At 47.0% G+C, this 24,533-nt stretch overlaps 1 protein-coding gene and 1 pseudogene across 1 annotated transcript; one reads left to right on the forward strand and one right to left on the reverse strand.

Annotated features, from left to right (window-relative positions):
• Positions 1-4,212, reverse strand: part of LOC121447348 — a 27,065-nt pseudogene extending 22,853 nt beyond the window's left edge.
• Got2 (glutamic-oxaloacetic transaminase 2) lies at positions 4,100-22,725 on the forward strand. The gene is made up of 10 exons (XM_041650641.1): positions 4,100-4,314; positions 12,602-12,758; positions 13,884-14,012; positions 15,381-15,440; positions 16,399-16,560; positions 16,722-16,826; positions 17,489-17,639; positions 18,522-18,687; positions 20,621-20,771; positions 21,618-22,725. Exons 1-10 carry the CDS (start codon positions 4,226-4,228, stop codon positions 21,738-21,740), a joined length of 1,293 nt encoding a protein of 430 aa, XP_041506575.1. The 5' UTR covers positions 4,100-4,225; the 3' UTR covers positions 21,741-22,725.
• The last annotated feature ends 1,808 nt before the right edge of the window (positions 22,726-24,533 follow it).

Below are 24,533 nucleotides of genomic sequence, written 5' to 3' on the forward strand. Positions count from 1 at the left end.
AAGACTCCTATCTTTGTCTAGTGGCATTGATAGTTACAGGTAGCACACACTCAGGCACTCCATTTACAAAACCTAATCCTCCTGCCTCAGCCTTCCAAGTGTTGACATTACATGCAGGCATCATACTTAGTGTCAAACTGAAGACACACATCGGGGTCATACTGAAGAGTCAAAATCACCATCATGGTGACAGAGGCAGAGGTCACAGTGATAAAGCCAAGGATCTGACAACTGTCAGAAACTAGGAGAGAAGAATCCCATCTCCCAGAGATCACAGGGGACAGGGACCCTAACAACACCTTTAACTTGGATTTCTGCCCTCCAGAACTGGGAGAGAAGAAATTTCGAGAAGGGAAGGTGTGTGTGTGTGTGTGTGTGTGTGTGTGTGTGTGTGTGTGCCTACAAAGCTACAAAGGTCAGAAAAGGAGTCTGGGTTCTGTGGAACTGATGTTACAGGCAGTTGTGAGTTGCCTTGTGAACCTAGGAACCGAACCCTGGTCTGCAAGAGCTCTTAATGGCTGAGCCATTTCTCCAGACCCTAATTTCTATTGTATTGGATTTGTGGTTTGTTACAGCAGCCCAGGCAAACTAATACAGCAGGTGCTGTAGTAGCTTTCTCTGAGGCGATGTGGATCAATGTCTATTCACTGCAAACAGGGTACCAACAGACCAAAGTGTTGACCCACCGAGGTTCAGCTCGGTGAACAAATGAGTTTACTGACTTACAGGAGCATGGGTAAGTGGGTACTTGCAGGGATGCAGGTGACCCCAAAGCAGCTGCAAACTCCTAGCCCGTTACGGATGTCAGTCTCAAAGAAGGTGTATCATGGAGTCCCACTTTTAGTTAGCTTTCTAGCTTCCACGTACTGTTAGCATCTTCTCAGATTCCTGTCAGCTGAAGGCTAAGAAGCAAGGTCAGAATCCCAGGTGAAGATTCAGTGGCTCTCCTCCCCCAGTCCATCTTCTACTGGAGTATAGAGTGAATACACACACACACACACACACACACACACACACACCCATTCCCACTACCATTGGGCTGCTCTAGCCAGACCCAGGGACGTCATATATATAAAGAGGATATATATATATATATATATATATATATATATATATATATATATATATATATATATATATATTAGAAAGGCTTACAGATTGTAGTCCAGCCATCCCACAATGGCTGCCTATGAACAGAGGTTCAAGAATCCTGTAGCTGTTTAGTTCATGAGGCTGGATATCTCAGCTGGTCTTCAGTATATGCTGGAATATTTCCCAAAGAAATAGGCTTTAATGTCAGGGAAGAAATGAACTTACTAGCAAGCGTGAAATCAAGCAGGCAGGCAGAGAGTAAAGAGAGTAAGATTCCCTCCTATGTCTTTTTTTTTTTTTTTTTTTTTTTTGAGACAGGGTCTCTCTGTGTAGCACTGGCTGCCCTGGAACTCACTTTTGTAGATCAACTGGCCTTGAACTCACAGAGCTCCGCCTGCCTCTGCCTCCCCAGTGTTGGTATTAAAGGTGTGCACCACTACCCATACCTGGCCTTTTTTTAATAATGTATTTAAATTTATTTTACTTGCGGTGGTGTGAAGATGTCAGATCCCCTGAAACTGGAGCTACAGACAGCTATGAGCTGCCATGTGGATGCTGAGAATCAAACCCAGGTCCCCTGGAGGAGCAGTCAGTGCTCCTAAGCACTGAGTCCTCTCTCCAGTCCCAGCCCCCATCTCCTTTCTATAGGCTTCCAGAAGAAAGTGTGGCCCAGATAAAAGGTGGATCTTCCTACCTCAAATATCTGGACTAAAGGTAGATCATCTCACCTCAAAGATCCAGATGAGAGTGAGAGAGCTAAGTGAGTCTTCATGCTTCAAGGGATTTAAGAAAAAAAATCTTCCACAGGTGTGCCCAGCCATTTGGTTTTTAGTTAATTCTAGACGCAGTCATGTTGACACAGAAGAACAGTCATTACAGCTATGTAGTATTAACAGCTTCCTTATATTGCTAGGTTGGTAGGCTTCTTTAGTTGCCATGGGAACTGGGCCAAAGTTGTCTGTTTCAGTAAGGGTGTCTACTACTGTGATAAAACACCACAACCAAAAGCAACTTGGAAGAAATGGGGTTTGTTTCTGATTACATATCTTAAGCACAGTCTCTCATGAAAGGAAGCCAGGGCAGGTCCTTGAAGGCAGGCACTGAAGCAGAGACCTCAGAAGAGCCAGCTCCTCCTGTCTTGCTCAGCTTGTCTTCTTATATAGCCCAGAAGCACCAGCTCAGGGGTGCCACTTCCCATACTGGGCTGTCCTCCCAAATCAGGCATCAGCCACAGACTTGCCTACAGGCCAATCTAATGGCGGCATTCTCTTAGTTAAGATTCCCTCTTCCCAGGTACATCTATGTGTGGGTCAAGTTGACAATGACTACCCAGCATACTATCCCTGTTCCAATAGTCACAGAATGATCATGTTATTACACCAGAGGAAAACCCTACACACTAAATAGTGCAGTTATCCCAGCTCACTGCAGAGGAACACAGGCCAGGGTCAGTGAGGCACCCAGTGATGGAGACAGTAAGTCAGGGCTAGACCCCAAGGTCTACCATGGTGACTCCAGGTGGAGATCTGGACTTCATCATGTAACAGGCCTGGCAGAAGTGAGGATATCCTAAAGGGACACTGTGCCTCTTAATTTGACTGTGGAAACAATGGAGCCCAAAGAAATGGGAATTTCTCCAGGAACCTCCAGCCAGAGGGGCAACTTGTTACCCAGAAAGAGATTCCACACAGTTTTGTTCTGTTTTGAGACAGGGTTCCTCTGTGCAGCCCCAACTGTACTGGAACTTGCTTTGTAGACCAGGCTGGTCTCGAGCTGACATAGATCTGCCTGCCTCTGCCTCCCGAGTGCTGAGACTAAAGGTGCATGTGCCACCATGCCTGGCAAGATTCCAACTTGTCAGACCACCTTAAGGGTGGGTCAGTGGCAGGCAGGATCACAGTTTGACTGGAAACCCTTGACCCTCTATTTAAATTTCAATCTCCAGGCTGCACGGTAGTGGCTCATGCCTTTAATCCCAGCACTCGGGAGGCAAACGCAGGCAGATCTCTGTGAGTTCGAGGCCAACCTAGTCTATAAGAGCTAGTTCCAGGACAGGTTCCAAAGCTACAGAGAAACCCTGTCTCAAAAATAAATAAATAAATAAATTTCAATCTCAGAACCCTACAGACAAACTTCGGAACGGGGTTGCTGGCTCTCTTTGCCCAGCTTCCCAATGTGACCACATTGAGTACACACTGTTAATTTGACTTTTTAATTTATTTTTTGACATTCGGTGGCTGGGAACGGTTTGGAGCACATGCTGTGACCCCCAGATTTGATAACAATCACACAGGCAGCTGGAGTGACAGAGGATAAATTAAGTGGTTCCATTCTATATAGATTTCTAAGAAGACTGCCTGCCTGGGAAATATCCTATGTTTAAAATGGACTTGGTCAACTTGTAGGCTTGCCTCAAATTCATTCCCCCCGCTCTTTAAAAAAAATATTCATTTCTCCCCAACATAATTATGAAGATGATTTGTTGTGCAACTGTTTGTCGTTGGCCATGGGTTCCTTTGTGTTTACTAATCAGGCCCTGTTTTTAGGCATAATCGGCTAATCTCGGTTAATCCTCACAACTGTCCCACAAAATACACCTGTTGCTCTCTCTGTTACAGGGACATGGAAGCATTCCGGACCTTGAGAGAACTGCATTTAGGGAAAGCCCGGATGGTGCGTAGAGGGTTGAAAGATTTAGGGAAAGCCCGGATGGTGCGTAGAGGGTTGAAAGAAAGGCTACCATTGTATCTTAAAGGCTGTGCGGCATTGGGGGAAAAAAAAAATACTTCCTCGGCGTTAGCCTATCAAACTGACACACTAGCAGCTGCCTTGACGTACCGGATGACTAACAGGATGCAGAGCGCCGCGTTCTGCGCATCCTCACACACTGCGAGCTTCGCAGGTTTCCAAGGCGGTGGTTAGCGGCGTCCTTGCAGGTTTCCATGACCTCCATGGAGGCGTCCCCGTTCTGCCCCGGACCGCCAGGGGCCGCTGTGACAAGGCTCGCTCCCGGCGCTCTAGCCACACCCAGGGAAGTCGGTGTCCTCACCTTTTAGAGCCCGCGCCTCGGTTCCTGCGGACGCTTCCCGTGCTCTCGGCTCTACCACTGTCCACTGCCATCCCGCCGCCCACCATGGCCCTCCTGCACTCTAGCCGTGTCCTCTCCGGGGTGGCTGCCGCCTTTCACCCAGGCCTTGCGGCCGCAGCCTCTGCCAGAGCCAGGTGAGCCGAGGGATACGGAGATGGAGCGGGACCGCGGGCCTGCCCCTGCCCAGCCGAGCTGCGGACGCTGCAGGACCTGCACACGCACGCACCCTCCCTCTCCCGTGTTCCCAAGGGGTCCCTGTCCCGGGGCTGAGGGCTGAGTGTCCGCGCCTCGCGATGACCCTCAGGACCCCTCATCCCTCCCCTGCATCGCTGGACACCGGGCCAGCGCAGTCCCCGAGGACGGGAATTGTGGTTCTCGGCTGCACCCGGACCCCAATTCTACCGGGTGATGGGGGTCCAAGATGCTGAGTCCGCGCAGTGGGGTGCGGGGCGAGGGGTGAGCACGTGGGCGGCGGCACCGGGCCAGCCTCTTCGCGGATTGGCTTTGGTGTCGGAGCTGCCTGTCGCCGATTGGCTGTGGCGCTGGGGGGCGCGCATGCCCTTGACCAGCTGCCCTGCAGGGCAACTGGCCCACCTGTCGGGTTACGGAGGGTTAAATCTGGTAAACCCGGCTGTGCTGCCTCGAAGCTGACCGCTGCTTGTGTATCCGAGGGAGATGTGATCTCATGGAGCGAGTTCTCGGGGTGCCGAGACCCCGCGTTTCTCCCAGCATCCGTGACCTTGGTGTGGCGCATCCTTTCCGCGCTGTCACCATACCCCTCCCCAGTCGGGCATATCTGGGTTTTGGATGGGAAAGAGTTGAGGTGTAGTGTAATGCACTTTCTTTGTCTTAAACCCTTGGGAGATTCGGCTGGCTGGAAGCCATCGGTCTTTCTCTCCATCTCAGTCAGCCCTTAAATATTTCGTAACCCGGTTTCTCAGAGCCAGGCAATGGACCAGTTGCTGGTGATGTAGTTGTGAGTAAGACAGAGAGGAGTGACTTCGCAAAAAAAAAAAAAAAAAGAAGAAAAAAGAAAGAAAAAGGAAAAAGACATGTGTCGTCTTGAACTGAGATGTCCTAAGAGAAAGTTCAGGGCCTAAATGGAGCTAGTAACTTCTAATTCTTCCCTGAACCGGGAGAACTGTTTCACTAAAGAAAGCAGATTTGACGCAGTCTTCCTGAGTGCTGCAGAAACCTCCCTGGAGTGCATACTAACTCACTAACTAGGAACAGAGCCTACTTAACCTTTTATGCTTGCCTTGGCCTTCCTTTGAATGTGTTCGGGTAGTCTTCAAGCCAGCAGAACAGACTGTCCCGGCCAGAGCCCGTTTTTGGCGCATTGCCAGCGTGTGTCCGTTTAAGCCTAGCCACCTAGGAAGAGAATTAGGTAGAAGTTATTTTTGCTGCAAATTTGGAGAACAAAAAGGAGTGCTTCTGTGGACAGGAAAAAGTCTGCTTTCCTGTTTTCTTAGCCTTAAAATATCCCTTGTTGTATGTATATAACTGAAAGGCCTAAGCTTTACCTAAACTGGAGGAGGTTCCCTTCGGGTGTGACTGGCTAGTGATTCTTTGGGTGTGACTAGTGTTCCTTTTCCTTCTTTTCCCAGTTAGAATTTAAGGTGCGGGTGAGCAGAGACCTTGGCAACTTTGTTCAGAGTTGTACCTTAGCACTTAGGTCAGTGTCTGAAGTGGTTTTTGTTTGTTTTTGTCATTTGAGGTGGAGTTACTATGTAGCCCTGGCAAGCCTGAAACTTACTGTGTACACCAGGCTGGCCCAGAGCATGCTGCAATGACCCTGCCTGTACCTGCCTGACCCTGCCTGTGTCTGAGTGTTAGCACGTCCAGCTTCCTCCTTCTTTCTCCCTCTGGGGATAGAACCCAGGGCCTCCGGGTGTAGTAGGCAAGCACAGAGATGTTTGCCTGGCCTAGGGAATGCCTTTCACTTTGCATGTTTTTATTCCAAGCCCTTATTTTTAAACAAATGCAGCGTTTTTAATGTTTTATATTTTTAGGTCAAAATCTACACATAAAAGGAACCATAGTGGTGCAAAATATGTACCAAAACCAAAGCATTAGTGGGCTAAGGCAGGGAAAGTGCCCTGAATTCAAGGTCATTTCTCCTGGTCTCTACACACACACACACACACACACACACACACACACAGTTCCAGGCCAACTTGCTATAGTGTGAGGCTTTAGATAAATATAACTGAGGGAAAACTTTTCAAAAGCTATTTAAGCCTTGGATAACTCAAAGCTTTTGAGCTGGAAATAATTTTGAAATTATACAGATAATGCTTATCTGAATACTTTGTACCTAGCATCTTTTGGTTGGGTGGTCACTGTTGCTCAATGTTTGTGGCCCTGCGCCTGTGTCCAAAGGGCATCGGTAGGAATCATATTGTAGGCCATAGGTTATCAGTTTACCCCCAGAGCGCTCTTATTTTCATCTAAGGCCATTAATTTACAAACATAAGAACTCTCGCGTGTCTGTAATCGTCACAGTTTTAAGGCGTGGGATAATGAGGGACATAGAGAACCTGGAATTTGATCACTCATAGCTAATCAAAGGATTACTGCTCCTATGCTTAGAATACTTAAAATTCACTGTTTTGAAATTGTTTGGAGCATTCTTTTTAAGAGGTATGCTAGAATATTCACGGCTGAGGCTTCTAGAGAATGTGTAGGCTGCATATTTTATGTGAATGTTGTTCATACTTTTGAACAAGAATGATAACATCTGTACTTGTGATTAGGGGCAACTCTACCATTGTTTAAGGACCTTTTTTAAAAATGGAAGTTGCTTTCTGGACATTTGAATGTCCTTGACATTCAAAGTTCATTTCACTCGGCAGCTAAGGACAGTGACATCGATAGGCAGGTGGCCGCATGGCTTCTGTCTGGGCTGGAGAAGAGAAACAACCAAAACCTATTTGAGTTGTCTCAAGGCTTGTATTTCTTCCTCACAGCTTACAGCCACGGTGCAGAAGAGGAAAGGGAAGAATGTTTTTATTCCTGGCCTAGAGCTGAGGGTGGGAAAGGGTGATGATGTCCCCTGAGAGTGTAAAATGATAACAATCATTTTAAAACCAGAAAGACATGCATTCATTCATAAATTCCCATGACCATATGCTGTCTGAATTCACTACATGTTGGTCTTACAGGGCTCCGTACTAGTGGCTGGGTGGTGACAGATGACAACTAATGAAGTACAAACTAATACCAGTTAACATCCAAGTGTGTTTCCGTTCTCACAGCAACCCTGTGAGATAGATCTGGTTGCACCCATTTAACAGATGAGGGCTCACGAGATTTGGAGTCACTTCTCTTGCCTCTACTCTCATGTTCTTACGTGGTAAGCTGGTTGAGTCCCTGCAGTTTACCCAAGGCAGGCTATTTTAAGAGACCTTTGAAAAGTCAGACCCTGGGAAATGCTAGACCAGAAAGCTCTGCTCTTTAATGACAGAATTAGCAGCCCACCAGCTGTGAAGGCTGAGGCCCTCCTGTTGGGAGCCCCACCCGGCTGTGGAGCCTACCAACCAGCAGTACTCGTGGAGAGTGAGGCTGGCTGGTGAGTGCCAACCGACTGCAGGCTCAGGCCAGGAAGGCAATCCTCATGAATAATTCATAGTGCCCACTTGGCAGAGGCCAACCTCCAGTTTCTACCCATCTCCCACACGGCCCACCTTATCCTTAAGCCTGTGCCACATGCGCTTTTCCCGCTGCCCCTCTCACCCTTGGCCCTCAGCCCACAGGTGGTCCCTTCCTCCCGGGAGCCTCCTTAACCCTCACTTCCCTTCAAGGCCTTTGTCAACTTTTTCTGGGTTTCCCCAAAACTACGCAGTTCCCTGGACCTAAATCATCACCGCGAATCACAGCCAGGCTGCACTGTTGGTCACCCCACAGCCACTCTGCTGGGAGGGGATTGATGTTTTACTCTTTACAGTCCCTGCTCCTAGCACACCAGCACACGGCAAGTTTATAATCATCAATTTAGGACACCTTAAAGCAGTGGTTCTCAACCTATGGGTCAAGACCCCTTTGGGAGTCACACAGCAGATATTTGTACTGCTCACAACAGTAGCAAAATTACAGTTATGAAGTAGCAATGAAATAATTTTATGATTAGGGGTCACCTCAACATGAGGGACGGTATTAAAGGGTCACAGCATTAGGAAGGTTGAGAACCATGCCTTAAAGACTTTGTTACATACTTCGCTCTGAAACCTGTCAGCCAGGGGCATAAGGAATGCCCCCTACCTTACCTCTGGCTGTTGTGAAGACGGAGTGAGTTCACCTCTCCAGTTACCTGGGCCCACGTTACCACTTCCGAAAAATGTACAGAGAGTCACTGGAGATGAAAACTGCACTGTCGTAAGAGGTTGTAAAACCAAAAAGAAGGACGGAAAGAGAGATGGAAACAAGATTCACCATCTGAATTTGTCCTGTTTCGTTTTATCCAGATATCACCCAGGTGCAGGGGTTACAAGCATGCACACCTGGATGATCAAAACTTCTCATAGCAATAGTGGGTATTACTTATGGAAACGTACGTGGTCTCTTCTCTTTCTTTCTTTTTTTTTTTTTTTTTTTTTTTGTCTTTTGGTTTTTCGAGAAAGGGTTTCTCTGTAACAGCCCTGGCTGTCCTGGAACTTGTTCTGTAGACCAGGCTGGCCTTGAACTCACAGAGAAATGCCTGCCTCTGCTTCTGCTGGGATTAAAGATGTGAGCCACCAGTGTCGACTGTACGTGGTTTCTACAGTTTCTGTTTTCAAATGATTACTAGCTTACAAGTTTCAGTTTTACTTTCCAGTGCAGTAAATATTAATAGTTCCATCCCACATAAACAAGAGCTCTGTGAGGAGCTTCCGCTCGCCAGTCAACTCGCCTACACACAGCAAGCTCAGGATCTGTGTTTACAGCCAGCCACAGTAATCACAGCACTCAGAATAGTGGGCAGGTGGCCTAGCAGTTCCAGGCCACCCAGAGCTACATAGTGAATACATCAGGGCCAGGGGCATGTACTGAGCTAGATTCACCAGAAGCATCTAAGTCATCAAAAACAAGGACACTAAAACTGTCACAGCCAAGAGAAGCCTAAGGAGATAGACAATGGAGCATGATGTGGTGTTACAGTGAACAGAAACAAGCAAAAACCAAACAAGAAAAATAAACAGGTGCCTCTCGGGCTCTGTAACTGTATTCCTATGCTGGCAGTTGGGGGCAGGGTGGGTGGGAACAATTGCTCTAAGTCTAAACGTAAAAAGTAAAATCTAGACTGGGGTATGACTCAGCAGTAGAACCCTTCACTAGCAGATAATCAAAAAGTAGAGTATATTTGAGCTAGGAATAAATAATTACTATTGGAATTAAAGTTTTCCCAAGTGATAATTTATTCCATTTAATATAAATCTGATTTTTACTAATTTTGATCATTGTTTTTCTTTTAATTTCTTGAGAATTTCATACATGAGTGAACTGGATTTACATTACTTCCAACCCTCCCTCCCCCCACTTCAATTCTCCCCGTGTTCCACCCCATTGTTTCTCTTAAATGAACCTAGAAACATTTTAGGAATTTGAGTTCGTGTAACTAAGTCTTTGGTAAGTGACAGTAATTTAATTTTTATTCAAAGCAGCTATGCTTTCACTTGTGTTAAGTATCCATCTAATACAGCATTTGTTTTTCCTAAACAAACTGGTTGAGGATGAAACGAGCTGAAAAACAGAATTTAAAATAGCACATTCAAAGTAGTAGCAGTGTGGCTTCTCATTTGCCTGGAAATATGAATCGATTGCTGTACATGCTGAGAAGTATAACAAACGTCTGTTATTTGAGGATTTTGTAATCTAGTACATCAGTGCTGTCCAGAGGTGGAACACGTGTCAGTCAGGTCCCCGGTCTTTCCACATTATTGACATGTGGTGCGGTGTGTTTGTTTTAGGCTGCAGAAATCCTAGTATAAGCTCCAAATTGACAGAAACACCCGAACAGAAGATTTCAAACAAACCAAGGAGCTGGGCATGTTGCTCAATTGGTAGAGTGCTTACCTGCCAAGCACAAAACCCCGGGACTACACAAGCCAGACGTAGTGTGCACTTGTTCTGTCTCTATCTCTGTGTTTGTGTGTGCACACACGCGTGCACACATGAGAGAGATTGTCAACTCTTACCTAATAAAGTAGACTTCTGCCATCCTCCTATAGAACTCTGTAGAATACTTTGCACGTAAGACCAACTCAGTCATTGATTGTGGCCACTAGCCTATTAGTCACATGTGAACTAAACAAAATCCAAAGAGGATATATAAGAAAGCTCCGAAGTGGGTATTGAATGTTCTGTTGCATCTTGTGATTTACCAAGAAACAAGGAAAAATGAGGGACACTGCCCCCTAGCAGTCTGGTCACCCGGCTCCAGTGACTCCAGCAGGAATCAGTGGATGACTGTTGAAGTCGGGTAAGGAAATCCTTGCTGTGCAAGCCCGAGGATCTGAGTTCAGATCACTAGCACCCGTGTAAAAGCCAGGTACAGTGGTGGATGTCTGTAACCTTTGGGTGTGTGCAGAGACAGGTAAGAACCTGGGGTTCACTAGTCAGCCCATCCAAAATGGCAAGTTCAGCTCTGATTTAAAAAACAAAAAAACTAGCCAGGCAGTGGTGGTACAAACCTTTAATCCCAGCACTCGGGAGGCAGAGGCAGGCGGATCTCTGTGAGTTCTAGGCCAGCCTGGTCTACAGATTGAGTTCTAAGACAGTTAGGGCTGTTACATACAGAAACTAAGAGAAGAAGATAGAGAGAGACAGACAGACCAAGACCCTGTTTCCAAAATACGGTGGAGTCAGGCTGAAGAGACAGCCCAGTGTTGGTCCAGTGTTAAGAGGACGCGCTGTGCAATCATTAGGAGAGGAATTCTGATCCCAGCACTGACCTAGCTGGCCGTCCTGCACACACCTGTAGCCCAGTTCTCAGGAGGGTGCAGATTGAAGGATTGTTGGAGCTTGCTGGCTTCAAGCCTAATGAAGAAAACATAAGCCACTTAGGTGTGGGCATAAGGATAAATGTTGAGAACGCAGTTAACAATTCTACTGATTTAGGAAAGTAACAGTAATAGGTTCTCGTAGGGTCACAGATAGTTGGCTGGATTTCTACCAGGCATGAATTCCCTCCTTTGAGGGGACCTGCAGTCCAAGTGGACAGCTAGTGATTACCCCAACACACAGTGGCAGTATTACATTCTTGGAGCTACCGTGCCATGGTGGTCATTGTAGTTTGTGAGTTTTACAACTGGGCAGTACTGCTAGAGGATTGCTCTTCTCCCTTGGCAACTTGCATGGCATTTTAGGATACTGCGAGAGCTAGTGCCCAGGAGGAGGCTTCTAGCTCAGTTCTCTAAGCCTTATGCCTGATGTGGTGTTCTCAGCAATAGGGCCTTCCCTCTGATTTCTGGGAAGCAACCAAGAACAACAGCAATAGCCGTATCACTTTGGGAGTCTTAGACTCTCTTGACCAACAGCCTGAAAGGAGTTTTCTCATGCCTGGCACTGGATCTTTTGTTAGTCTAATGCTCCTGGGGAACATTGTCATCCAAGTGGCATAATTTTATATCCCCTCCCCCCCCCGCCGTGTGTATAAAAGTGTAAAAATGTTCAAACATTCTTAGTGTTATTTATTCCTCTTCCCTCTCTGCTTCCCAGTTAAATCCCCATTTTTTCCTATTTCTCCCTTCATAGCACCTGTGTCCCATCCCCCCTTTAGAGTATCTTCTCTCCTTTGCCCACGTGGTCCCTTTTGTCTTCCCTGATTTCCGTGGTGACTCCAGGTTACATACTTACATGTAAAACTTCCGAGCTAGGAATCACAGATGAGAGAACATGCGACATTTGTCTCTGAGTCTGGGTTACCCTGCTTATAATATTTCCTAGTTCTACTTCTTTACCTGCAGTTTCATGATTTCATTACTCATTAATCATTTGAAGCAAACTTTTTTTTTGTTTGCTTGTTTGTTTGTTTGTTTTTTCGAGACAGGATTTCTCTGTAGCTTTGGTGCCTGTCCCGGAACTAGTTCTTGTAGACCAGGCTGGTCTGGAACTCACAGAGATCTGCCTGCCTCTGCCTCCCAAGTGCTGGGATTAAAGGCGTGTACCACCACTGCCCGGCTAAGAAAAAAAATTTTTTTTAAACTTGTGTACGTACCCTATCCTACCCAAATTAACCTGGGTGCTCCCTTTCTGCACCTTGTCGTATCTGTGTTGAAGATGCTGATCTCCAGTCTCTGAAGGCTTTTGTACAGTTGAATAGCTGCTCCCTGTTTCTGTAACCTCTGTGTAACACATGCCAAAATGGATCTTTGGGAAATTGGAAACATATCTGGCCATAGGAATCTAGTTCATGTGGTTGACATAAAATATTTCTCATTTCAGCTCCTGGTGGACCCATGTAGAAATGGGACCCCCAGATCCCATCCTGGGAGTTACTGAAGCCTTCAAGAGAGATACCAACAGCAAAAAGATGAACCTGGGAGTTGGTGCCTACCGGGATGATAACGGGAAGCCTTACGTGCTCCCCAGTGTCCGGAAGGTGAGCGTGGCACCTGTCCTGTTGGTGCAGGGTGTGGAACCTGAAGGGAGCCGAAAGGAACAAAAGGAATACTGGCCCAGGCCCTAGGGCCCCAGGTTCTGCTTCTGGCACTACTTTGTGAACCACCCGGGTTCCTAGGCTGTGACCTTTCTCAGCTGTGACTGCATCACAGCCACACGCTCTCCTCCAAGGTTGAAAACCAGGCATTGTGCCTAATCCTGAGCATGAGTACCAGAGGGTTAGACGGTTAACATCGTCTCTTAAGAGAGGAAGGGCCTTTTCTCCCATCTTGATGGCTGTGGTGAAATCCATGTGTAGAGAGAGCCATGAGCTGCCCAACCTTCCTGACTAACTACACGATATCTTCCGTTCTCTACTTTGGTTACATTTTTATTAGTGATATTTCCATTAGTTTTAAAGTTAGTCACAGCCGGCTATGCTAGAAGTTATAGTGTTTCCTGGCATGCAGAGGGTTCTGTTTCATGCCCAGCATCACAAGAAAAATCCTAAGACTGTATTCAGTGACTGATGAGCTGTTGTTGGAGCTGGACCACAGCTGAGCATTGCTGTCCAGTATCTCATCAGTGCCTCACCACAACCCCATGACTTGGGCCGGGTGGCTCTTGCCCACAGTCACGCAGACAGTGGAAGTTCTTGGACTGGCATGCATCCTGAAATGCATTCCTTTTATACATTCCGTTTGGTTTTGTCATCTCACATATACCTATCATGTTGCTCATCAGTTCTATTCTCATGCATTTCAAGAGAGCCCTACATGTTAAGTGGTAACCAAGGAAGATTCTATACCCGTTTTAGAATTTCTGTTACTGTGAAGAGACACCATAATCACAACTTTTTTTTTTTTTTTTTTTGTGGCAGGGTTTCTCTGTGAAACAGCCCTGGGTGTTCTGGAACTCGCTTTGTAGACCAGGCTGGCCTCGAACTCACAGAGATCCGCCTGCCTCTGCCTCCCAAGTGCTGGGATTAAAGGTGTGCGTCACCACTGCCCGGCTAGAATTTTATTTCTTAAGATAAAGACATAAAATAAACTGTATTTCTGTTCTGTGATACAAAGTACCAAATATTTCACTTTTATCCAACTAAAACTTATTTTCTCGTCTCTAGGCAGAGGCCCAGATTGCTGCAAAAAATTTGGACAAGGAATACCTGCCCATCGGGGGACTGGCAGAATTCTGTAAGGCTTCTGCAGAGCTGGCCCTGGGTGAGAACAACGAAGTGCTGAAAAGTGGCCGGGTAAGCCAGGCGGCCTGGGCGTTATACAGGCTGTGTTCACACCTAGCCATTTTAGAAACCCGGACATGTTAACTCAGCTTGTATGTGTGTAGTGACTGAGGTGGCCACTCTTCACTAATAATTACTTTCTAAACTTCCTGTCAGTTATCTTGAAAATTTGGCAGAATTTGACTGATAACTTTGGCCCGGTTTGCTGTTGTTTCCGATGAGTTTCATCTGCTTGTATTGAATATGGATAAGAATGCCTCTCTCTGCCTAGTTTCAGGCCCATAATTATTCCCCACAATCATGTGTTAAGCTTCTAGCTCGGACAGAAGCAACCATGAACCAGCCTTGAGTAGGCTGTGGGGGCAGGGCAGAGGTTAGGTGTGGCTGTCTGTCCCCTTCTGCCCTGTCACAGCCCAAGTGGGCATGGACAGACAGAAGACCATGATCCTAAAAGGTGCGCCATAGAAAATAAAAACAAAATAAATTATACTAACACTATCCTAATATACTTTTTGACTGTCCAATTGTTTAAAGAACCTTGGTCTTTACATATTTCTTAACCGCTGAGTCATCTCTCCAGCCCCTGGATTTTACATATTTCTAAAATGATGTTTGAACATACTATTTTTGTCTTTATATTTTGTATGTGTATAAATCCCTCCCTTTGCACATTGAGGAAGAATTTTTTTTTTTTTCGAGACAGGGTTTCTCTGTGGCTTTGGAGCCTGTCCTGGAACTAGCTCTGTAGACCAGGCTGGTCTCGAACTCACAGAGATCCGCCTGCCTCTGCCTGCCGAGTGCTGGGATTAAAGGCGTGCACCACCATCGCCCGGCTTGAGGAGGAATTTTTTATATCCCCAAATTTTCAGTGTAACATGGATGGTTCTAACAAAGTCATCCAGAATTCACTTCTAGAGGCCAGCAAGGTGCCCTAGCAAATGAAATGCTTGCTGCACAGGCCTGGTGACTTAAGTTCCATCTCCAGAGAGTTGTCTTCTGTGGTGTACATACCTGCCACGGCAGGTGCACATTCCCGCTCCCATCCACACACAGTGCGATAACTAGAGGGGGCCGGAGAGATGGCCCAGTGGTCGAGAGCACTTGTTGCTCTTTCTAGAGAGCCTGAGTTTGATTCCTAGCACTCATGTGTCAGCTCACAAGCATGTGTCACTCCAGATCCTAAGTTCCAGGGGATCTGACACCTCCCGACTTCCTGGGGCACCAGGCATTGGCATGGTGCACATACAGACACGCAGACAAGATAGTCATATGGAAAGTAAACAAGTATCTCTGTAAAAATAACCATGTAAACAGCTAAAAGAGTTAAGTTCTGACGTGCAAAGGGTAGCGCAAGCGACTGACTCTGCATCTCCCCTGCAGTTTGTCACCGTGCAGACCATTTCCGGGACTGGAGCCTTAAGGATCGGAGCCAGTTTTCTGGTGAGTGGAACCCCTTTAAGAGAGAGCATTGAGTTAAAGGTTGCCATACTATCCTGTGTGTGTGCTCACCCACCGTCAGGCTTCTCTTTCCACAGAACTGGCAGGTTTCCTGGTCTCTGGTGAAAGAAAGGAAAGTACTGTGGAGAAGTTATAAGGAATAAAGTAATAATGAGTCAGCATATTGAGCATATAGTGGGGGGCTGTTTTGTTTTGTTTGTGTGATTCTTTTTGAAACAGGGTCTTACTATGTATCTGTGGCTGTCCTGGAGGTCCGTAGACTAGGCTGGCTTCAAACTCACAGGGATCTGCCTGCCTCTGCCTCCTGGAGTTCTGGGATTAAAAACATGAGCCACTACGCCCAGCACAGCGCATAGCATTAGTAGGGATGGTGTGTTTCAACTTACTCAGTCCCTGTCTTAATTAAGGTTTCTGTTGCAGCCGAAACACCAAGACTAGAAAGCTGGTTAGGGAGGAAAGGGTTTATCTGCCTCACACTCCTATATTGCTGATCATTTTTGAAGACAGTCGGGACAGGAACTCAGACAGGGCAGGAACCTGGAGACAGGAGCTGTTGCGGAGGCCACGGAGGAGTGCTGCTTGCTGAGTTGCTTCCCATGGCTTCCTCAGCCTGCTCTCTTACGGCAAAGGATGGTACCACAGTAGTTTGGGTCCTCTCCCATCAATCACTAAGAAAATGCCTTACAGCTGCATCTTACAGAGGCCTCCTCTCTTTCAGACGACTCCAGCTTGTGTGTCAAGTTGACATAAAATTACCCAACAAGCCCCTGTAAAGGAGGTTCAGGCAGTGAGGCCTGCACAGGTGTCTCGCCTCATAGCCAGAATAACATCAGGGCCTGACTCCCAGCCCAGACCATCTTGCTACTGTCAGTAGGAAGAAACTCTCTCAGGGAAACACTACCATTTTGTCCTCTTCATTCCCTCTCGTCCCATCTTTCAGCAACGGTTTTTTAAGTTCAGCCGAGATGTCTATCTGCCCAAACCGTCCTGGGGAAATCACACGCCCATCTTCAGGGATGCCGGCATGCAGCTACAAGGTTATCGATACTATGACCCCAAGACTTGCGGATTTGACTTCAAGGGAGCCATAGAAGACATTTCAGTAAGTGCGTCTCCCAACTGGTTTCATTATCTGACTTAGAGGGGGCCCGCTGACTCCCATACCTCGAGTTCCCTGTCACGTCTTAGCTAACAGTGTCCTGTATAGCATGTCGGCTGTTTCCTTTAAAGCTACACAGCAGAATCTTGATTGTTTCTCCGTAGAAAATCCCAGAGCAGAGTGTGCTCCTACTTCATGCCTGCGCTCACAACCCCACGGGCGTGGATCCGCGTCCGGAGCAGTGGAAGGAAATCGCCACAGTAGTGAAGGTGAGAGGGATGGAATGTCAGCAACTCATTGCTTAACCTCGAGCCTGCCCCAAACCCACACAGGAAGGGGTTCCTCTTTTGTTCCGTAATAGATGATACATGAACAGCTTGAAAATTGTCATCCTTCAGCCCAGATGTACTGAGTTCTGACAAAACTAAAAAAGTTGTCTTTGTCACAGCGGCTGTTCTGGCCCAAGAGGCATGCTGGTGGCACCTCCTTTTCTTACGACTTTGCTCAGCATCGCCTCTTCTTTCAGAGGAGCTGGCTGTGACAGAAGACACTCATCCGAATTCCTAGAGAGGAAAATATCCCCGTCATCCTGTGCCCCTATTCTTACCACTTCTGTCAAATCTCAGCATCCAATAGAATGAGGCCCAGAAGAAGCCGTTAGAGAGCACTTCATAGAAAAGTCCTGCTAGTCCTGCCCAAACCAGAGATCAAGGTTCTCTTTCCACAATGTTAAGGAACCATAGCTATCAAAGTATTTTGTTTTTTGTTTTTTTAAATAATACTTTATGTTGATAGTTAACTCTGGCATTCAGACGTCTTCCCTACTTCCATGTGTGAAGAAACTGTTGACTGTAGATAAACACGGTCCATGACAGCACGGGTAATTGCGGGGCATCTGCAGGTGCCTATCTCAAACTCTTCTTCCTTCCAGAAAAAGAATCTCTTTGCGTTCTTTGATATGGCCTACCAAGGCTTTGCAAGTGGTGATGGAGATAAGGATGCCTGGGCCGTGCGCCACTTCATCGAGCAAGGCATTAATGTTTGCCTCTGCCAGTCCTATGCCAAGAACATGGGTCTCTATGGTAAGCTAGAGGAGCCAGTGTAAGATGTACTCAGATGAACTCAGAGGAGCTTGGAGAGAATGCCACAAAGCAGAAAATTTAGAGGGGCAAAGTAGTCCCTAGATAGGTGTGTGTGTATGTGTGCACATTGTGTGTTGGTTATATGTAGTCTTCCTAAGACAGAAAAATATTGTAGATATTCTTAGCCATATCTTCAGTGTCTTTAAATTTTTGTAGCAAAAATGAGGGGCTGGGGCTGGGCGGTGTGATGCATGCCTTTAATCCCAGCACTTGGGAGTCATAGGCAGGCGGATCTCTGTGAGTTTGAGGCCAGCCTGGTTTATAGAGCAAGTTCCAGGACAGCCAGGGCTACACAGAGAAACCCTTCCACCAAAAAAAAAAAAAGAGAGAGAGAGAGATCCTGGATCCTGAATACTTGTTTGGACCTCAATTCACAGTTCACCGTTCTGAGTAGTAAAGACTTTCTGTTAAGGAACTATTAGGCCAGATGTAGCTCTTTCCTATAATCCCATCACTAGAGGCTGAGACAGGAGAATCACCTGTCACCAAGCCTGGGGTACAGAGTGATACTCTTGTCTCAAACAGAAATTACTGTTATATGGGCTGGAGAGATGGCTCAGTGGTTAAGAGCATTGCCTGCTCTTCCAAAGGTCCTGAGTTCAGTTCCCAGCAACCACATGGTGGCTCACAACCACCAGTAAAGAGGTCTAGCGCCCTCTTCTGGCCTTCAGGCATACAGACAGAATATTGCATACATAATAAATAAAAAAAAAAAAAAAAAAGAAATTACTGTTATGGTTCCTCTGAGAGAAAAGATACCTTGTAGCAGAGTTCCTCACGGCTTGTTTTAGCGTGCTAGAAGCCTATCCACTGTTTTCTCAGGTGAGCGTGTGGGAGCCTTCACTGTGATCTGCAAAGACGCTAATGAGGCCAAAAGGGTGGAGTCCCAGCTGAAGATCCTGATCCGTCCCATGTATTCCAACCCACCACTCAATGGTGCCCGGATCGCAGCAACCATCCTGACCTCTCCAGACTTGAGAAAGCAATGGTAATGATTGCTTGCTGTTCTACGCCATCCAGTGCCTTACAGTTCCAGGTGTGGGAAGGAAGAAGGGGGTGTGATTTTTGTTGGCACAGCTACATTTGGTATTTCCCCATAAACCCAGAAACAAACAGCAGCCTCTTTTATCCTCTAATCTCGGCTTTTATTTTTTTTATTTATTTTTTATTTATTTATTTTTTTTTCGAGACAGGGTTTCTCCGTAGCTTTTTGGTTCCTGTCCTGGAACTAGCTCTTGTAGACCAGGCTGGCCTCGAACTCACAGAGATCCGCCTGCCTCTGCCTCCCGAGTGCTGGGATTAAAGGCGTGCGCCACCACCGCCCAGCCTAATCTCTGCTTTTAGTAAAACCTGCCTTCCCTTAAAATCGAGTTCAGTTGAAGTTCCTGGTATAGGAGACTTCCTCCCAAAGATGCCTTTGTTTTGCGGTGCTGGAGATCAGACCTAGGGTTTCATGCGTGTAGGCAAGCACTCCGCTGTACTATGTCCCTAGCCCCTGTGGTCTTCTCACTGGCTAACACTGAATCTGTGCTTCTGCATACTTACGGCTTTTATTATATTTAATCTCAGTACCTATCCTCTAATGTTAATCTTCTTAAAAAAAATTTTATTTTGGACTAGAGAGAGAACTTAACTGCTCTTACAGAGGACCTAGGTTCTAATCCCAGCACCCATGTAGTAATTCAAAACCATTCATAACTCCAGCCCCAGGAAAGACCAACCTTGGCTACAAATTGAATTTGAGGCTATCCTGGACTTCATAAAACCCTGCCTCAGCCGGGCGGTGGTGGCGCATGCCTTTAATCCCAGCACTCAAGAGGCAGAGGCAGGCGGATCTCTGGGAGTTCGAGGCCAGCCTGGTCTACAAGAGCTAGTTCCAGGACTGGCACCAAAAGCTACGGAGAAACCCTGTCTCGAAAAAAAAAAAAAAAAAAAAAAAAGAACCCTGCCTCAAAAGCAAAAAGACAAAGTCATGTTCAGGGAGCTAGAGAAAATGGCCTGCCGGGGATGATGTTGGTTGATATCATGAGTTTGATGTCATGAGAAGTCAGAACCTGATTCTCTGGCAAGAGGAGGGAGGATGTGGGGCTGGAGAGATGGCTCAAGGGTTAAGAGCAACTGTTCTTTCAGTGGTCCTGTGTTCAATAGAGGTGTTATTGTCATGGTCCAGTTGGTAAGAACCAACAAAAGAAATTCCCTGCAGGTCATGGGAGTGGACTGGCCCTGACAGTTCTAAGGAGAGACTGTTGGAATTAAGCAAGCTGGGCTGACTGTCTGCACACAGGCCTGTCCCCTCTGGTCCCCAGACAGAATAGCCCTCTCTCCTCCGTGGCCCTTCTTTCACCCAGCACTGTTCTGCCTTGTGCTACCATTGACTTTTTACACGCTTGGCCTTGAACCTCTTAGGGGCTATGACCACATCCCACTCCTCAGCTCCTTCTATATGGCTTAGACCACGTAGGCTTATAGTTTGTCCTCTTCATTATGAAGGCAGAAGCATTTGTTCCAAGTTTAAAATAACTTTCCTCACTACTCAGACATGTTAACTTATCTGGGGCTGTAGAGGTGGTGTAGTTATCAAGAGCGTTGACTGCCATGCCAGAGGACCTGGGTTCAATTTCCAGCATCTGCGTGGTGGCTCACAACCCCCTGTAACTCTTGCTCCAGGAGATCCCACACTCTCTTCTGGCCTCCAGTAGCACCAAGCACACATGTATGTGCACTGCAGGCAAAATACCCTTATACATACCTTTTTTAAAGTTGCCAAAGTACATATAATAAAAAGCAGAACACTTAAAATCTTTGTCCACCAGCCATTGACCGTGTGACTCGGTTAAGGACTGGGGATTAAGGCGTTCAGGAGGAGAGAGGAACTCAGGTGAAGCTCCACCAGAGCAAGACGCCCATCTGGTTCCTTACAGGTTGCAGGAAGTGAAAGGCATGGCCGACCGCATCATCAGCATGAGGACCCAGTTGGTCTCCAACCTGAAGAAGGAGGGGTCCTCCCACAACTGGCAGCACATCACCGACCAGATTGGCATGTTTTGTTTCACGGGCCTGAAGCCCGAGCAGGTGAGTGGACGGTAGACCTGGCCTTTAGGTCCAGGTGGCATGTGGGGGTCCTGGATTTGGTGGCGGTGGTGCCATGTTGTGAGATGAGGGCCCGTTGGTGTTGTCCAGGCTGGCCACTCAGGCTCTAGCAGCCACACCTCACCTGGGCCTGCAGTCATGGTCACTGCTTAGTTAGGGGTGTGTGCCACCTCCTCCGGCCTGGTTCTCTCTGTTACTGTTTGTCTGTATCCCCCGTGATACATACCTTGTGGGGAGGGGGTTGTTTGTTGTTTTTCCAGTTTGTTATGGGGGGTTGTTTTGTTGATGTTTGTGGTGGCGAGGGATCAGACCCAGGGCTTTGCCCGTGGCGTGCATGTCATAGCTTGTGTGCGTTTATCTGACAGACAGCGCCTCAGAAAGAAGAGGAGAAATGGCTGCTACATAGCTGAATCCTGAGCCTGCTTAGTTTGGGATTTTTTTTTTCCCTACCTGTTTATGCCTTGGAAACCATAATCTTAATTTTTAACATTTTTCTAGTCTGTATGCATGCACATTCTGTGGCATGTGTGTAGGTCAGAGCACAGCCTTCAGGGGTCGGTTCTCTCCTTCTACCACATAAGTCCTGAGGATGAACTCGCGTCAACAGGCTTGGTAGCAGGCAGCTTTCCCTGCTCAGCCGTCTTAGGGACCGTATTACCCTTCTTTAAAATAGCTTTTCATTCTTCTTTTACTTATCTAAACCAAATTCTCGTGTCAGTGAGAAAATTAAGATTTTATTATTTTTTAACCCGTTGGCTACTGTGTGCCCTGTTGGCTGGAAAAGATTTCCCCACTGGGACTCGTCGTCAGCTTCTTCTCTCTCTACAGGTGGAGCGGCTGACCAAGGAGTTCTCGGTCTACATGACAAAAGATGGTCGCATCTCCGTGGCAGGGGTCACCTCTGGCAACGTGGGCTACCTTGCCCATGCCATTCACCAGGTCACCAAGTAATTACCAGGGTGCAAAGGGACAGAGACCACCTTCCCATCAGCCTTTGTTCTCATGAGAGTCACGTGCGCAGGAGAAGGGGGGTGGATGGTGGTGAGTAGATCATGTTTCCAACCACAGTGCATAAGGCTCAGCGATTGAATGTGTTCCTCGGAAAAGAGGCAGGGCAGAGGCTTCCACGGCTGGTGTCTGGAACTTTGTTGGCTCCAAACCAAACTCTCCTTCATCCTTCTGTCTCCAACTTGTCTGAAAGAGTTTACACATGCAAGAAAATCATGTCAGCACCAAAAACCTGTCAGCCACGGCGTTGGAATAGAAGCTTTACTGAAGCATCCGGTGGTGTCGGGGGCTCACCTCTGGACCCAGCTGAGACCGCTCACATTAGGGGTTGTGAGGAGAAAACCTAGTTCCGTCGTTAACCGTTGTCCTTGTGTTTGTCCTCCCAGAATGAGCAACTGTGTCAGCAGCTCACATTACAGGAATTCTGCTTTACAGAAACCAAGTCTGCTGCCCCTGCAGTGAGGGCAGTAAAAGATGCTGTCTGTCAGCCTGTCTCCCTCTTGTCATTGCTGTCTGTAGCCTACAGCTTCATCCCGGGCTGCTGGATTGACCATTAGCTTTATCCTGTCAGGATCTGTGTAGGATGGAGAACGTAGTTTCCTGTTCATGCCAGACCCTCCTTTCTCAGCCAAGAGCCATGGAAGAGGGGGAGTCTGCACCTTAATTTGAGTGTCCCCCTTCAGCGATTGACTTGATCCTCCCGGGATGGGCCTCTGCCCAGCTGGACCCCTTCCCTCATCCTGGCTGCACAGCCTGTCTCCTCACATGCGCCAGACAGTGCAGGGCAGGATCAGGAGATATTCTGGGGTCTGTGTGCTGCCAGCCCGGCTCCGACTCCGCCCTTTGGAAAGATAACCACCATCTGCTCTAATCATGTAGACTTACTGCCGCCTGGTTTCTCTGTTACAATAAAATTACTGTAGACCCAGCCACTGTCTACTTTTCTACTTAATGGGGAAAGGGGTAGAAGTGGACATCCAGTCTGAAGTCTGGAGTCGTGTACAGCTGACCATAAGCCAGAAGATGTATCCGCTTTCCAGCTGACTGGAAATGCATCTTGTTCTTCATCCTGCCTTTCAACTAGTCTGGCCCAAAGGTGCCAACCAGGTGGGTGGAACTCCTCAGACCTCTGGAGACAGAGGGTGGGGTGTAACCCAACAAAAAAATACATTCCTCACAAAAGTGGGGAGGGGGGCAAATTTATATGAAAACACTAAAGACCACAGATCTTTAAAGAATCAAATCCTGAGCAAAAAAACAACTACCAGCTGTATCACAATGCCTGACCTCAAACTGCCACATAGTAGTGTGCTGGAGCAACAAAGGCAGGCCAAGGGAACGAAACAGGATCAGAAATACATCCACACGGCTATAGACGGCTTGTTTTGGGAGGTGGGCGGGGCTAGGAAAGTTTTTTTCTGTGTAGTCTTGCCTGGGACTCACTCTGTAAAACAGGCTGGCCTCAAACTCAGAGATCCCCCTGCCTCTGCCTCCCAGGTGCTGGGATTAAAGATGTGCACCATCAAGAACATACACTGGGGCCTGTCGGTCACCAAACCTGATGACCTAATTCGATTCCCAGAACCCACATGATGGTGACTTACCTCTGACCTCTGTGTATGTGCTGTGGCATGTATGCAAACATAAATGAAGAAAAAAAAAACCAGAAAAGACATTCAATAAATGATGCTGGGGGCTGGAGAGATGGCTCTGTGGTTAAGTGCATTGCCTGCTCTTCCAAAGGTCCTGAGTTCAATTCCCAGCAACCACATGGTGGTTCACAACCATCTGTAATGAGGTCTGGTGCCCTCTTCTGGCCTGCAGACATACACACAGACAGAACATTGTATACATAATAAATAAATATTAAAAAAATAAATAAATAAATGATGCTGACAAAACTAAATATCTACCTGTAGAAAAGGGAAACTGGGGAGTCAGAGATGGCACAAGTGTTCACAGCACTTGTTGCTCTTGCCAAGGACCCAAGTTTGGTTCCCCACACCTACAGGGTGGCTTAGCCATCTGTAACTCCAGTTCCAGGGGATCCAGAATACTCTTCTGATGAGGGCACCAGGCACACACTAAATTCACACTGTATACAACAGGCACATAAATCTGAAAGAATGAAATGAAATCTACATCTCTTCACTCTGCCCAAAATCATAAGCTTGGAATAATGGCACACAGCTTTAGTCCCAGCACTCAGTAGGCAGATGATCTGTGAGTTCAAGGCCAGCCCAGCCAGGATTACACAGTGAGACCCCCATCTCTCTCACACACCCTCAATTCGTAGTAAACCAAAGACGTTAATTTAGAACCATAAGCACTAAAACTGCCATAGAAAAGCATAGGGAAACATTTGTCATATAGTATGGGCAAGAACTTTCTTAAAACTCAACCTCGTGATACCATTTAGAGATGGGGCCTTCAGGAAGTGTAGAACCATCCAGTGGTATCAGGGACCTCATAAGAAGAGACTGGAGGGGCTGGAGAGATGGCTCAGTGGTTAAGAGCATTGCCTGCTCTTCCAGAGGTCATGAGTTCAATTCCCGGCAACCACATGGTGGCTCACAACCATCTGTGATGAGGTCTGCTGCCCTCTTCTGGTCTGCAGGCACACACAGAGTATTGTATACATAATAAACAAATAAATATTAAAAAAAAGAAGAAGAAGAAGAAGAAGAAGAAGAAGAAGAAGAAGAAGAAGAAGAAGAAGAAGAGACTGGAGTCAGC

Source organism: Microtus oregoni, unplaced genomic scaffold (genome assembly GCF_018167655.1).
Source record: "Microtus oregoni isolate MIOR12 unplaced genomic scaffold, Mior012 000004F_ref0000308, whole genome shotgun sequence".
NCBI classification, from domain to species: domain Eukaryota; kingdom Metazoa; phylum Chordata; class Mammalia; order Rodentia; family Cricetidae; genus Microtus; species Microtus oregoni.

Excerpts from the sequence above, each read along its gene's own strand:
- Got2 (XM_041650641.1), top strand. The coding sequence starts at position 4,226 with ATGGCCCTCCTGCACTCTAGCCGTGTCCTCTCCGGGGTGGCTGCCGCC. Across the intron at positions 12,759-13,883 it reads TGCTCCCCAGTGTCCGGAAG|GCAGAGGCCCAGATTGCTGC; the intron begins GTGAGCGTGGCA and ends TCTCGTCTCTAG. Across the intron at positions 17,640-18,521 it reads CAAGAACATGGGTCTCTATG|GTGAGCGTGTGGGAGCCTTC; the intron begins GTAAGCTAGAGG and ends CTGTTTTCTCAG.